Source organism: Myotis nattereri (assembly GCF_964212035.1).
Source record: "Myotis nattereri genome assembly, chromosome: X".
In the NCBI taxonomy this organism is placed as follows: Eukaryota; Metazoa; Chordata; class Mammalia; order Chiroptera; family Vespertilionidae; genus Myotis; species Myotis nattereri.
In genome coordinates, this window is record NC_138078.1 from 148,896,419 (window position 1) to 148,911,634 (window position 15,216).

At 47.6% G+C, this 15,216-nt stretch overlaps 1 protein-coding gene across 1 annotated transcript; it reads left to right on the forward strand.

Moving 5' to 3' along the window:
• Positions 1–635: 635 nt before the first annotated feature.
• On the forward strand, positions 636–12,183 carry LOC308511984 (F-box/WD repeat-containing protein 12-like; the record flags this gene model as incomplete). The annotated part of the gene is made up of 8 exons (XM_081081792.1): positions 636–689; positions 1,300–1,337; positions 1,623–1,774; positions 4,896–4,981; positions 5,844–6,053; positions 7,593–7,751; positions 10,431–10,564; positions 12,084–12,183. The coding sequence occupies 8 exons, from the start codon at positions 636–638 to the stop codon at positions 12,181–12,183; spliced, it is 933 nt and encodes a 310-aa protein (XP_080937918.1).
• Between the last annotated feature and the right edge of the window lie 3,033 nt (positions 12,184–15,216).

Genomic DNA, 15,216 nt, shown 5'->3' on the forward strand with positions numbered 1-15,216 from the left:
ATAAGCCAGTCAGAGAAAGATAAGTATCACATGACCTCATTCATTTATAGAAAATAATGAACAACATAAACTGATGAACAAAAACAGATCCAGAGACAAATGGCAGGGGAGGGTGGGGCGGGGGTTAGAGAGCAACCAAAGGACTTGTATGCATGCATATTAGCATAACCAAGGGACACAGACACTGGGGCGGTGGGGGCTTGCCTGGGGTGGGAGTGGCTGTGGGGGGTCAATCGGAGAAAAAGGAGACATATGTTAAACTTTAGACAATAAAAAAAAGAGAGAGAAAAGTTAATTCACAGCTTTAAATAGGAAAGGTCAAAAATCACGAGTCAAGCAAAAAAGTGACTTTGCGGTAGGCAAACATACCTGGGAAAGTTGCGGCCACTAGAGAACGAACTGGTAACTTGAACTTCCTTGAAGTAAGAACGCCTGCTCATCAGAAGGTGGAAGTGGAGGCCGCTGCTGGCCGGCGCACCTGCAGCCTGTTCCTCTCCAGGCCCCATGGGCTGCGGGTGGGAATCCTCCCAGGGCAGGTGGCCGCGCCGTTAAATGCAGAGCAGCCTGCAGAGCAGAGAGGAGCCTGGCTGTGGGCTCGGCCACGGGAGCTGGAGATGCAGTTGCCTGACGTGCCGATGCGGCACATCTTCTCCTTCCTGGATGCTGCCAGCTTGCTGCGGGCGGGCCAGGTGAGCAGGGTGAGTGCTCCCCGCCTCCCCTCCCTCTCCTCCTGCCCCCTCTGTGGCTCTGTCTGAAATGACCACACTAAGACCCCCCCTCCCCTCGCTCCCCAGGCCTCGGGATCTTGGCTCCCCCAGCATCACACAAACATGGCCTTCCTTCCTTCCTTACCTTGACCTCGTTCAGGCCTGGCATGCCCATCCGTGGCCTTGGGAGTCAGATGAGTCTCTTGGCCACTTTGAGTGCCAATTAGCAAAACAACAGAGCGGCACATGGAGTGTTGGGGGTGGGGCGGTTAGCATCCTTCACTCTGACAGCCTCCTATTTTGTTCAATGAAAACGACAACAGGATGCACAGGAATCCTTGGACTGACGGATGGTTCTCGAAGCCCCATGTCCAGCCCAGGAGTCCCTCTGAACCTCCCAGGAGGGTCCTATCCCGGCAGTGACTGCCCCTGCTGCCACCACGTCCCATGGGCCCCGCCTGGGAGGCTTTGAGAGCCGGGATGGTGGCCTGTTACCTCCCAGTGGGCCTTGCTCCGGGGACAAATGATAGTGAAGGAGGGGCCCACGTTTGGGTACCAATTGACTGCTTCTCTCCCCCTTCTCTCTCTCAAGTACTGGAAGAATATTGCGGATGAGGAGCACCTGTGGAGGTGAGGGCAGGCAGGGGAGGGTGGGGGGCAGGCAGGGGAGGGTGGGGTCAGGCAGGGGAAGGTGGGGGCAGGCAGGGGAAGGTGGGGGCAGGCAGGCGAGGGTGGGGGCAGGCAGGGGAGGGTGGGGGCAGGCAGGGGGGTGGCTAGGTGTCCCTGGGGTTTGAGCGGAGGCCTGGGGGCGGGTGGCTGGGCGGGGAGAGGCCTGAGAGGAGGCTGCAGCCGGTAAAGGTGGTGCCAGTGAGGCCCAGGGGCCAGGCCACCTGACGGTGCTGTGACTCTTTCCAGAAACCTGTGTCAGAGGAGATGGAGCATCTCCTGGGAGGGCCTGCAGGTGCCCTCGTGGAAGCAGCTCTTCCTCACCCAGGCCAGGCGCGAGCGCTGCATGATGGGGGCCCAGCCGCAGGACTTTGCCTACAGAGAGGCCACGGGCGGCCTTGGTACGGGGATGGGCAACACAGTTCACTTGTTGGAGGAAATGCACTGGTTTTGGGGTGTGTGTGTGTGTTCTCATTCAGTGAAGAGAAAGGGAATGAAGATGTAATAGGACTGGGCTGCTGTGATGACAAACACTGGTCCCTGCTTCCAGCCCTGTTTCCTGTGACCTGTGCTGCTTGGAGAAGCCAGAGTGATCTTTGCACAACATCAAACTGAGCCCGTGATTCCCTTTTCCCAAAGGCTTCCCATCCCTCCTTAGAATACACATTTTAAAGGAAAAGGAAACATTTATTTTTCATTGATTTCAGAGAGGAAGGGAGAGGGAGCGAGAGAAACATCAATGATGAGAGAAAATCATTGATTGGCTGCCTCCTGCACGCCCCATGCTGGGGATCGAGCCCATAACCTGGGCATGTGCTCTTGACCGGGAATCGAACCAGGGACCCTTCAGTCTGCAGGCCAATGCTCTATCCACTGAGCCAAACCATCTAGGGCTAAAGGAAAAGGAAACATTTTTTTAAATTAAATCTTTATTGTTCAGATTATTACATTTGTTCCTCTTTTTTCCCCTCATAGCTCCCCTCCACCCAGTTCCCACCCCACCCTCCGCCCTCACTCCCCACCCAGTGTCCTCATCCATTGGTGCACGATTTTTGTCCAATCTCTTCCCTCACCCCCACACCCTTTCCCCCCACAAGAATAGTCAGTCCATTCCCTTTCTATGTCCCTGATTCTATTATAATCACCAGTTCATTCTGTTCATCAGATTATTTATTCTCTTGATTTTTAGATTCACTTGTTGATAGATGCATATTTGTTGTTCATAATTTGTATCTTTACCTTTTTCTTCTTCTTCCTCTTCTTAAAGGATACCTTTCAGCATTTCATATAATCCTGGTTTGGTGGTGATGAACTCCTTTAGCTTTTCCTTATCTGTGAAGCTCTTTATCTGACCTTCAATTCTGAATGATAGCTTTGCTGGATAAAGTAATCTTGGTTTTAGGTTCTTGATATTCATCACTTGGAATATTTCTTGCCACTCCCTTCTGGCCTGCAAAGTTTCTGTTGAGAAATCAGCTGACAGTCGTATGGGTACTCCCTTGTAGGTAACTGACTGTCTTTCTCTTGCTGCTTTTAAGCTTCTCTCTTAAGCTGCTTTCTCTTTGTCTTTTGCTCTTGGCATTTTAATTATGATGTGTCTTGGTGTGGTCCTCTTTGGATTCCTTTTGTTTGGGGTTCTCTGAGCTTCCTGGACCTGTAAGTCTATTTCTTTCACCAGGTGGGGGAAGTTTTCTGTCATTATTTCTTCAAATAGGTTTTCAATATCTTGCTCTCTCTCTTCTTCTGGCACCCCTATAATTCGGATGTTGGTATGCTTGAAGCTGTCCCAGAGGCTCCTTACACTATCTTTGTATTTTTGGATTCTTTTTTCATTTTGCTTTTCTGGGTGGGTGTTTTTTGCTTCTTCGTATTTCAAATCTTTGACTTGATTGTTGCGATCCTCTGGTCTGCTGTTGGGAGTCTGTATAATATTCTTTATTTCAGTCTGTGTATGCTTAATTTCTAGTTGGTCCTTTATCACAACATTAAGGGTCTCACTAGATTTCTTGAGGATCTCACTACATTTATTGGCGGTTTCTAGAAAATTCTTGAAAAACCTAAAAAGTGTGGTTTTGAACTCTATATCCAGTAGTTTGCTTTCCTCCATTTCTGTCATTTGAGTCCTGTTTCTTTGTCTCGGCATTTTTTATGCTTTGCTGTATCAATAGAGTGGCTTTCTGTGCTAAGTGTCCCAATTACCTGAGGTAGACACTCTTGGTGCACCCCCTTGTGGGCTTTGTGCACAGTCTTGTTGTAGTTAAGCCTTGATTGTTGTAGGTAACACTGGAAGGATTTGACCTCCAGGCCAATTGGCTGTGAGAATCAGCTGTGTCTACAGTGGGAGAACTTCTGTGCTGAAGACATCCTTATGGGGCAAGACTTGCTTCAGTGGGGCTTTGGTGCTCACTGAGTCTGCCCCCTGAGTGTGTCCCTTATGGATCTGAGGAGTTGTAATTGGATGGTCCCACTCTGACCACTGGGTACACTGGCTCTTGGATCTAAGGAGGTGCTAATCTAGCCTCTGCCTGAGGCTACCCCAGCAGAAGCCAGCTGTAAAGCAATGCAAGTTGCCCTGGGGCCTTGGGGAAGCTGCAGTTTAAGTTATTTTCAGATTACAAAGGGCCGAGCCTTTCATATGCAAAAGTCTCTGTGCACAGTTTGGGCAGGGCGGGTCCCAGGGAATCAACAGGGCGGGCGCGAGCAGTATGGCTGCTCTCAGTCCTGCCTTCAGAGGTCCCGGCAATCACTGCGAGGGCCTCCAAGAGAAAGCTGCCCTCGAGTTCCGACCGATGCCAAACAGTCCCGTTTCTCCCGTATGAGTCTGGGTCCCCAGAGACTTGCCTGGAACTGGAGCTCAGAGCCTCAGACTCCCTCCCGATTGAAAAAGACAATTGTGTCCTCAGCCACCAGCCCTCTCCGCATGCACCTCCGCACCTTTGTATTTTACTTCCGCACCACACCTCCTCTGAGTCTCGGTATGCTTTTCTCTTTCGGAAAAGGAAACATTTAAATAAGTTATTTAAACAGTTCTCTACTGGAGTGTTTTTTTTTTTAAATATTTTAAAATTAATTTCAGAGAGGGAGAGAAAGGGAGAGAAACATCAATGATGAGAGAGAATAACTGATCAGCTGCCTCCTGCTCCCCACAGTGGGGTCTGAGCCCCCTCCCTGAGCACATGCCCTTGACTGGGAATCAAGTTGTAATCTCCTGGTTCATAGGTCGATGCTCAAATACTGAGCCACACCAGCCGGGCATCTGATGGAGTGATTTTTATCCCCATTTATATCTGTGAAAACTGAGATTAACCAGGAGAAACACATCGGCCAACATTTCCCCAGTGGCCCCATTTGAATGACTCTGAAGCCCAATTTCCATCCTATTCTCCATTAAGGTTGCAACAAACTTAAAATTATTGTTCCAGAATTCTCTTTATTCAGTTGGATCATTCCTCAAGTATCTGGTGGCCAAGTATTGTCTGTGTTGCCTTCCAGGAATCTTGGGACCTTTGGCTTATTTCTCAGGAAGTGACCCCTCCATGAGTGGACAGAAGCCAGTCATTTGCACAGTGTCTTCAAGGTACATGCTCTATGCCTGGGATGTGCAGGAGGTGAGTCTGGCAATGAGCACACAGGTGACGCCTACCTGTGGCCACCCTGTCCCACAGGCAAAGCCAGTGCTGGGAGGAAGGTGCTACTCAATTGGTAACAGAAACGATTTCCAATTAGGTCTTCTAACCAGTAACCTGCGACTTTTTCATTTAGACTATAGCATGTAGAGAATTCACTTTTTAAATTTTTTATCCTCACCCAAGGATATTTTTTCCAAATGATTTTTCTTAAAAGAGAATGGAAGGGAGGGAAGAGAAGGGGGGAGAGAGAAAGAAACATCGATGTGAGAGAGACACATCAATTGTTTGCCCTCTGCAAGGGCCCCGGGCTGGGGAAGAGCCTGCAACTGATGTATGTGCCCTTGACCAGAATCGAACCTGGGACCCTTCAGTCTGCAGGCCAGAGCTCTATCCACTGAGCCACACCGGCTAGGGCTACATAATTCCTTTTTTTTTTTTTTTTAAAAATATATTTTATTGATTTTTCACAGAGAGGAAAGGAGAGGGATAGAGAGTTAGAAACATCAATGAGAGAGAAGCATCAATCAGCTGCCTCCTGCACACCCCCTACTGGGGATGTGCCCGCAACCAAGGTACATGTCCCTGATCGGAATCGAACCTGGGACCCTTCAGTCCAAAAGCTGATGCTCTATCCACTGAGCCAAACTGGTTAGGACCATAATTCCTTTTTAATGTTCACTACCCCTCAAAGAGCTGAGATGTGTAGCAGATTTTTCTTAATTCTATTCCCAGAAAAAAATACACCTGGTTTGGAGGAAGCTTCCACATAAGCCCTGGCAGGATGCACGCCCCGCACGTGGGAGAGTCCCCTGAATGCAGACAGCGTTACTCTCATTTCCAGGGCGTTATGATCTGGTCCAGCCCCGTCCAGCAGTGCAAGATCAAGTGTCTGGCGACCCTGCCGCAGAGATCGCTTGCAGTCACCGTGGATGCATGGAACACCATCAAAGTGTGGAACTGTCGGGATGTGAACCCTCTGGCGACGCTCACCATGAGCACGTGCTGCCTTTCCTTGGAAGTCTTCCTCACGGATGACGGCCCCTTCCTGATGGTGAGTGAGCCCTGCGCCTGGAGGGGCCACAGCGCCCACAGTGCCCACAGCGCCCACTGTCTTGGCAAGTGGTGGGGCCCCATGATGGTCACCTTTCAACCTGCCCTCTTCTCTTTCTTCCTTCCTTCCCTTCCCTTCCCTTCCCTCCCCTCCCCTCCCCTCCCCTCCCCTCCCCTCCCCTCCCCTCCCCTCCCCTTCTCTTCCCTTCCCTAAAGTTTTATATATGTCTCTTTTTTTCCCATTGACCCCTCCCAGCCACTCACACCCCCAAGGGCAAGCCCCCACCGCCCCGGTGTCTGTGTCCATTGGTTATGCTAATATGCATGCATACAAGTCCTTTGGTTGCTCTCTAACCCCTCTTCCCCTACCATTTGTCTCTGGATCTATTTTTGTTCATCAAATTATGTTGATCATTATATCCCCACAAATGAGTAAGATCATGTGATATTTATCTTTCTCCGTCTGGCTTATTTAGCTTAGCATAATGCTCTCCAGGTCCATCCATGCTGCTGCAAATGGTAGGATTTCCTTCTTTTTTACAGTGGCGTAGTATTCCATCGTGTGTACCACAGTTTTCTAATCCACTCATCTGCTGGTGGGCACTTAGGCTGATTCCAAATCTTGGCTATGGTGAATTGTTCTGCTATGGACGTAGGGGTGAAATCAGAAACGCCTATCAGAAAGGACATATCGATTGGTTGCTGCCTGCATGCACCCCAAGCAGGGCACCTGCAACTGAAGTACGTGCCTTTGATCAGAATTGACCCCAGAAGCTTTCGGTCCTCAGGCCGATGCTCTATCCACTGAGCCACACCAGCTAGGGCTCAACCTGTCTTCTTGCAGCATCTCTATTATCACATCCTCTGAGAGTCACAACATGCCAATGAATATTGGCCATACAAATCTTTATACTATCTTGGCCTTTATTGTACCTCAGGTACATTTCCTCAGTAATTCTTCTCAAAGAAAAACACCAACCTTCTTGAATTATTTTATATCTAGTTTCTATTTTCAAGTGTGTCTTATTGTGGAGGACATGAACTTGGACAGGGATATCATGTAGGGAGAGACGTGGGTTTGGGGAGACATGGAGAAAAAAGTAGAGTGTTGATGTGCAAATGAGTCAGTAGCCTGGGGTGGCTTCAGGGCTTATAACATTTTATTCCTTGGGATCATCCCAGTGACCCTGTGGGGCAGGCTGGTCATATGATTAAAGAAATGGTGGTACCGCCCTAACCGGTTTGGCTCAGTGGATAGAGCGTTGGCCTGCAGACTGAAGGATCCCAGGTTCAATTCCCAAGGGCACATGCCTGGGTTGTGGGCTCAATCCCCAGTGTGGGGCATGCAGGAGGCAGCTGATCAATGATTCTCTCTCATCGTTGATGTTTCTACCTCTCTCTCTCCCTCTCCCTTCCTCTCTAAAATCAATAAAAACATATTTTAAAAAAAGAAAGAAAAATTGTGGATTGGTTGCCTCCCATAGCTAGGGTTTCACGTCTCCTTTTATTAACGTGGTGGTGGGCGGTGCTTTGGTTTCAGATTGGTGACTCTGAAGGGGACATCTACACACTGACGGTGCCCGAGTTAAACAGCATTTCTCACGTGAATGCATTTGAGTACCCTGTGGACCATCTGCACTGCTCTCCCAACAGGAAATGGATCTTCGCCTGCGGGACCCACCAACACGTATTGCCAAAGGTAGGGGTTGCCCGGTGTGCTTTGGCCTCAGGAGAAAGGGGTCAGGGTTCGGAGGCTGGAGGCAGGAAGCATTAGCCAACAGGCAGAGCTCAGCAAGGACCGGTCAGACCGCCCCCTCCTCTCAAGGCCACAGAACAGGCGGCATTCATTCCTAGAGCCAAGAAACACTGTCCTTGGGAGCAACAGCGTCCATTCACAGAGACAGATGTTTGTGAGTGAAACTTTGCGCATGGGACCTGAGTCGGCCAAAGGGATGGAAGAGGGTGAGAGAGAGACCAAGAAGTAGGACCTGGGTCACGTTGGCTCTCCTTACATGACGGTTAGCTGCCTGGGCTGGACAGTACCAAGCCCAGAAGGAAATAGAAGTGCACCGGCCTCTGAATGTCTCTGTGAGAAAGTGGTATGTGAGCAGGCCTTATTTTCATTTTCTTTTTTAATTCTTACCTGAGGATATTTTCCCCACTGATTTTTAGAGAGAGTGGAAGAGAGAGGGAAAGACAGAGAGAAATATCAACGTGACAGAAACCCATGGATTGGTTGCTTCCTGCTCAAGCCCCCATCAGGGCCCAGGCCAGGGAGGATCCCACAACTGAGGTACATGCCCTTGGCCAGAATCAAACCCAGGACTTTTCAGTCCACAGGCTCTATTCACTGAGCCAACCTGGCCAGGGTGAGCAGGCCCTTTTACATGGTGCATGTGCATGGGCACCAGAGGGCAAGGAACTCAGGGAGGCAGCAGCAAAGGCGGATCAGCCCTTGACACGTCCTCCAAGAAGGGAGATCCTACTTGGCCAAATGCAACCTGATTGGGGGTTGGGGGGTCCAGTGTGGCCGCATGCTTTTGGAACCCAAGGGGAGCTTTGGGGACTCTGCTCTGTGTGTGACCATGATGGGCAGGATAGAAAGACAGTGAGTGACAAGCAGTGACTATGCAAGGCTTCCTGAGATTCAGAATAAAGCTTTGGCCACAGTGGAGGATTTTTAAAAAATTGATTTCAGAGAGGAAGGGAGAGGGAGAGGGGGAGAGAGAGATAGAAACATCCATGATGAGAGAGAATCACTGATCGGCTGCCTCCTGCACGCCCCCTACTGGGGATGGAGCCCGCAGCCCTGGCATGTGCCTTTGATCTGAATCAAACCAGGGACCCTTCAGTCCACAGGCCGATGCTCTATCCACTGAGCCAAACTGGCTAGGACAGTGGTTCTCAACCTGTGGGTCGCAACCCCTTTGGGGGTCGAACGACCCTTTCACAGGGGTCGCCTAAGACCATCGGAAAACACATATATAATTACATATTGTTTTTGTGATGAATCACTATGCTTTCATTATGTTCCATTTGTAACAATGAAATTGGGGGTCACCACAACATGAGGAACTGTATTACAGGGTCGCGGCATTAGGAAGGTTGAGAACCACTGGGCTAGGGCCACCGTGGAGGATTTTTAAGGAGGATTTCCTGGTGCGGCTCCTGTACTGACGCTGTAACCTCTCCCTGCTCCTGAACGCACGTGCACTGCTCTCTCCTCAGGTGTTTCTGGTGGAGTGCTTACTGAGACCGGCCGTAGGCAGGGCCCCTCTGTTCGTCTCTCTGCCATTTGCATTTTGCAGCCAAGCCTGCTGGGCCCTGAAGTGCGTAAACAGGCTGACAATTATGTTCCAAAGAGACTTTTTCAGAAGGACAGGGTTCACCACCTTTGATCTGACATCCGAGAGCGCTGGGGACAGCATTGCCATCGAAGGTAAGCCCAGCTGCCTTGTCTCTCCTGCCAGTCACACTCGCACTCATGTTAAGCCAGTGACAGCGAACCTATGACACGCGTGTCACAGGTGACACGCGAACTCATTTTTTTGGCTGATTTTTCTTTGTTAAATGGCATTTAAATATATACAATAAATATCAAAAATATGTCTTTGTTTTACTATGGTGGCAAAGATCAAAACATTTCTATATGTGACACGGCACCAGAGTTAAGTTAGGGTTTTTCAAAATGCTGACACGCCGAGCTCAAAAGGTTCGCCATCACTGTTTAAGCTACAGACGTCTGTAAATAGGCCAATCTCTGTGCAGGGGCACGGGCTTTCTTAACTGGAGGCTACCCTGTGCCTGTCTGACTGTTAAAAAAAACCCCACATTTTTATGATTTCGGAGAGGAAGGGAGAGAGAGATAGAAACATCCATGAGGAGAGAGAATCATGGATTGGCTGCCTCCTGCAGGCCCCCTACTGGGGATCAAGCCTACAACCTGGGCATGTGCCCTGATCGGGAATCAAACCGTGACCTCCTGGTTCATAGGTCATCGCTCAACCCTGAGCCATGCCGCCGGACGAGAGTCTAATTTTTCATTCAGGGTAAGGATATGGTTCTGACTACAGGACCCAAAATCTGCCTGGTCATGTGTGCGTATGTTTTACATGAAAACAGCCCGTGAGATTGCAAGCTTCATGCTGCCAGGTGGTATGGACATTCCTGTTTGGATGGGAGTCTGGGACGGAACCGCAGTTGTCTTTGAAAGCGGGCCACGCCTGTTTCTCTTCACCATCCATGGCCTCCTGCTGAAAGAATTTCATGACCATGAGAACACCATCTGCTACTTATGGATGGTATGTATGCCTTTCTCCTCCCAGCACTCGGTCTCCAACGTGGATGCTGGGCCACTCACCCTGGGTCTCCTTTGCAGGACTCTGTCCACGTCCTCACCACGTCCAGGGATAACTACCTGCACCTGTACATGTGGGAAGAGGAAGGCTGGCATCCGCACCTTCGGAGCTGCTGTCACCTGGAGCACAGAAAGGGTGACATTAGGCCAAGCTGGTAAGTCCTGCTTTGTAACTTAAACTCTTCCTAACGATTTTAAATGTCTACATTAAACAAATTAATAAAGGGTTACTAGGATTAAAAAAAAAATTTTTTTTTGCCCTAGCCCAGCGGTTCTCAACCTGTGGGTCGCAAGCCCTTTGGCGGTCGAATGACCCTTTCACAGGGTTCGCCTAAGACCATCCTGCATATCAGATATTTACATGATGATTCGTAACAGTAGCAACATTACAGTGATGAAGTAGCAACGAAAATAATTTTATGGTTGGGTCACAACATGAGGAACTGTATTTAAAGGGCCAGAAGGTTGAGAACCACTGCCCTAGCCGGTTTGGTTCAGTGGATAGAACGTCAGCCTGGGGACTGAAGGGTCCCGGATTTGATTCCGGTCAAGGGCACATGCCCGGGTTGCAGGCTCAATTCCAGTAGGGGGCATGCAGGAGGCAGCTGATCAGTGATTCTGTCTCATCATGGATGTTTCTATCTCCCTCCCTCTCTTTTCCTCTCTGAAGTCAATAAAAATATATTTAAAAAAAGATTCTTTGAGGATATATATATGACTGGACTTAAGCCCCCAAAGAGAATTGCTTATTCTTTTTTTAAAAAATATATTTTATTGATTTTTTACAGAGAGGAAGGGAGAGGGATAGAGAGTTAGAAACATCGATCAGCTGCCTTCTGCACATCTCCTACTGGGGATGTGCCCGCAACCCAGGTACATGCCCTTGACCGGAATCCAACCCGGGACCCTTCAGTCCGCAGACCGACGCTCTATCCACTGAGCCAAACCGGTTTTGGTGAGAATTGCTTATTCTTGAAGTCCACAGATTTTGCAATAGATTTCAAAGGGCTTTCCAAAATGGCTCTCAGTTTATGTTCCTACAAGTGCTGTGTGAAGATTTAGCCTTGATGTCCCATCTTTACTTGTAAATTTCTTGTTTGTTTTAGTTCATTAGTCATTTGAGTTGCTTCTTTCATGAACTGCCTTTATCTTTATTTTACTTATTTTTTCTAGATTGCTTGCCTTCATCTACATTGTTTTTCTTTTTTTACTTTTAGAGAGAGAGTGTAAGGGAAGGAGGGAGGTGGGGGTGAGAGAGAGAGAGAGAGAAAGAAAAAGGGAGAGAAAGAAATATCGATATGAAAGAGACACATCCTGTCTATATGTCTCTCAATTTATTTAGGTCTACTTTGGTTGCCTCTTGGAGGTGGTCCGGTCCAGGCCAGGGATGGAACCAGCAACCCAAGTATCTACCCTTGACTGGGAATCAAACCCATGACCCTTTGGTGTGTGGGCTGACGCTCTAACCACGGAGCACACCGGCTGGGCAGTAATCGGCATGTTTGCCAGGTCTACAGTTACTCAAAACCAAATCCAAAAGTGACTTCTAAGATCAAAGGGGTAGTTGATTTGAAGAGAATATTTATGTCTTTGTCAGATTCAAATTTAGTATCATCAGCAATAGACCTAATTCCCCTTTTGTCCACTTGAGGATGTTGTTTTGTCTTTTGGCAGCTATGACCCCATAGCGATCTGTGACAACACGAGCATAGTGTGTGTGGTGTCAAAGTGCGGTGGAGCCAGCGTCCTGGTGATGTATTCTTTGAATATGTGATACGGAAACTAATGCAGTTCACCTGGCATCGACTTCCTCATTGTAGTAAAGAGAATTCTATTTGCAAACCCAGAATGATTATTTTAGTGATATTAAAAAGAAAACCCCAGCAGTAATTTATGGGTGGGTCAGAACATGAGGAACTGTATTTAAAGGGCCAGAAGGTTGAGAACCACTGTGACAGATACCACAGATCACACACTAGTAAGACAGAGGATGGGGAAACGTGTCCTTTGCCGTGCAATCAGGGAGAGAGGAAAATACTAAGGTAGCAGAATGTGAATGGTCACACAAATACACAATTCCAGACAATTCCACAGAAGCAACTTATAGGGCAGCGGTTCTCAACCTGTGGGTCGTGACCCCTTTGGGGGTCGAGCAACCCTTTCACAGGGGTCACCTAAGACCATCGGAAAACACATATATAATTACATACTGTTTTTGTGATGAATCAGTATGCTTTAATTATGTTCAATGTGTAACAATGAAATTGGGGGTCACCACAACATGAGGACCTGTATTACAGGGTCGCGGTATCAGGAAGGTTGAGAACCACTGCTCTAGGGGAAAGCGCGGGTTTAGGTTGAGGCTGGTTTCAAAGGGAAGGCATCTGTGTCAGGTAGTCAGTGTTCTTGCCTGTAAGGAACCCAACTAAATCCTGTAAAACTTAAGCCAAAGGAGATGTATTAGAAAAATATAGAGGTTCATATCGAAACATAGCTGGAAGAGACTCAGGATATACATGGCAATAAAAATGCTCAAAAAGACCGAGAAATAGAAAATACATCAAAGGCTCGATCACATGAATGTGCATATCCCCAGAGCCATTTTAATGGATATGATAAAGAACTGGCCCCCTTCCTCGTATCACTAGCTCAGGATTCCGAGTTCTGGGAGCGAGTCCTAACAAATCAAGCCTAAAACACAAGGGCCTACTCTCCTGACTTTGTGGGGAGGGGAGGGTTGGAAGAAAGATGATCTGAGGGGTTATAGATAGTAGTCTAATGGAAATGTAATCTCCATGGGAGATTTCTCCAAAGAGCCATGTGGGTGTCTAAGTGAAGTGCCTACCCCTCTCTGTAGAAACAAATTTGAAGCTATGACCAGGAAGATAGGGGAAGGAAAGCTCACTGAAGGGTCTATGCCAGCGGTTCTCAACCTGTGGGTCACGACCCCTTTGGGGGTTGAACGACCCTTTCACAGGGGTCGCCTAAGACCACTGGAAAACACATATAGAATTACATATTGTTTTTGTGATGAATCACTATGCTTTAATTATGTTCAATTTGTAACAGTGAAATTGGGGGTCACCACAACATGAGGACCTGTATTAAAGGGGTGCGGCATTAGGAAGGTTCAGAACCACTGGGCTATGCAGAAGGGCCAGGTTGGGCAGAGAAGATGACCTGAGATGCATTATAATCAGTCCCCTGTCTGATTGATTCAGAATCAAAGGAAGTCTATGTGGGTGGAGTCAGTGATGGCGAACCTTTTGAGCTCGGCGTATCAGCATTTTGAAAAACCCTAACTTAACTCTGGTGCCGTGTCACATATAGAAATGTTTTGATATTTGCAAACATAGTAAAATAAAGGCATATTTTTGATATTTATTTTATATATTTAAATGCCGTTTAACAAAGAAAAATCAACCAAAAATTGAGTTCGCGTGTCACCTCTGACACGTGTTATAGGTTCACCATCACCGCACTAAGACAATGTGGAAAGTCGAAGTGTCAACTCAGAAATTTGCAGGATGTAACTCAAATATTTAACATATTAAGTTCAATGTAAGATTATTTTGTTTTCTTTTGTGTTTTGTAGCAAAGGAGAAAAAAGACCTATATTTTTTAGACCTGTTTTTTTAAGAAGTCTTTTTCATTGCCATTTAGAAAATTATTTAAAAGTAGTCATAGAGTCCTGGCCTGTGTGGCTCAGTTGGTTGAGTGTTGTCCCATGCACTGAAAGGTCGCCAATGCAATCCCCAGTCAGGGCACATGCCTGGGTTGTGGGCTCCATCGTTCAGGGTGTGTGTGGTAGGCAGCCGATTGATGTTTCTCTCCCTCTCCCTTCTTCTCCCTCTAAAATCAATGAAAACATATTTAAAAAAATAAAAATAAAAAATAAAAGTATCCATAGTGACTGAAGAGAGCCAGTTGAACCATTTTCTTTCTTCTTTTTAAAAATATTTTTATTGACTTCAGAGAGGAAGGGAGAGGGGGAGAGAGATAGAAACATCAATGATGAAAGAGAATCATTCATCCTGCACGCCCCCTACTGGGAATGGAGCCTGCAACCCAGGCATGTGCCCTGACTGGGAATCAAACCGTGACCTCCTGGTTCATAGGTTGAAGCTCAACCCCTGAGCCACGCCGGCCGGGCGAGATTTGTGCATTTTATTGAATGCATCGAATCCAAGGCCAGGATTCCTCATTCTTTATATCTCTTAATCTAGTTTCCCATTCCTTGCCATCTGCACTCTCCTGAAACCCCTTAGTACACATGCAAATCATAGTCATGATGGCATCCTAATTCCCCTTTAATTTACCAAAGAGGGGGGGCCAGAAACCAATATGCAAAGGCACAAGGCTTTATTTAGGCAGTCAGCAGTTTCTGGAGGGTTCCTGAGTCCTGCTTAGTGTCCCAGTAGAATGGCTGTGCAGGATTCAGGATAAAGTGCTGTATATCTTTTGAGCTGGGAAACATGAACACGAGTATCAGTACCTTGGAGTTTTATTGCTGTGTCAGCTGTTAACACTACCTGATGTCTTTTCTATGATTTGAGATAATACAGGGGCAGCTTGTACCTGTTGGTGATAAAGCTGGATGCATTGTATGAGTTCCCTGTGGTAATTAGTTGTATCAGCTTGTAATAGGGTAGAGTCTAGGATTGGAAGTACTTTCCAAATGTGTCAGGTAGGTCATTATCAACTCAGAAGGAGGTAACTTGTGGATCCTAGATGGGACAGATCTTATTGCCATCAAGGAAAATACTTTAGGCCACGCACGTTGCAGGGGTTTCTGAGCACTTTGACA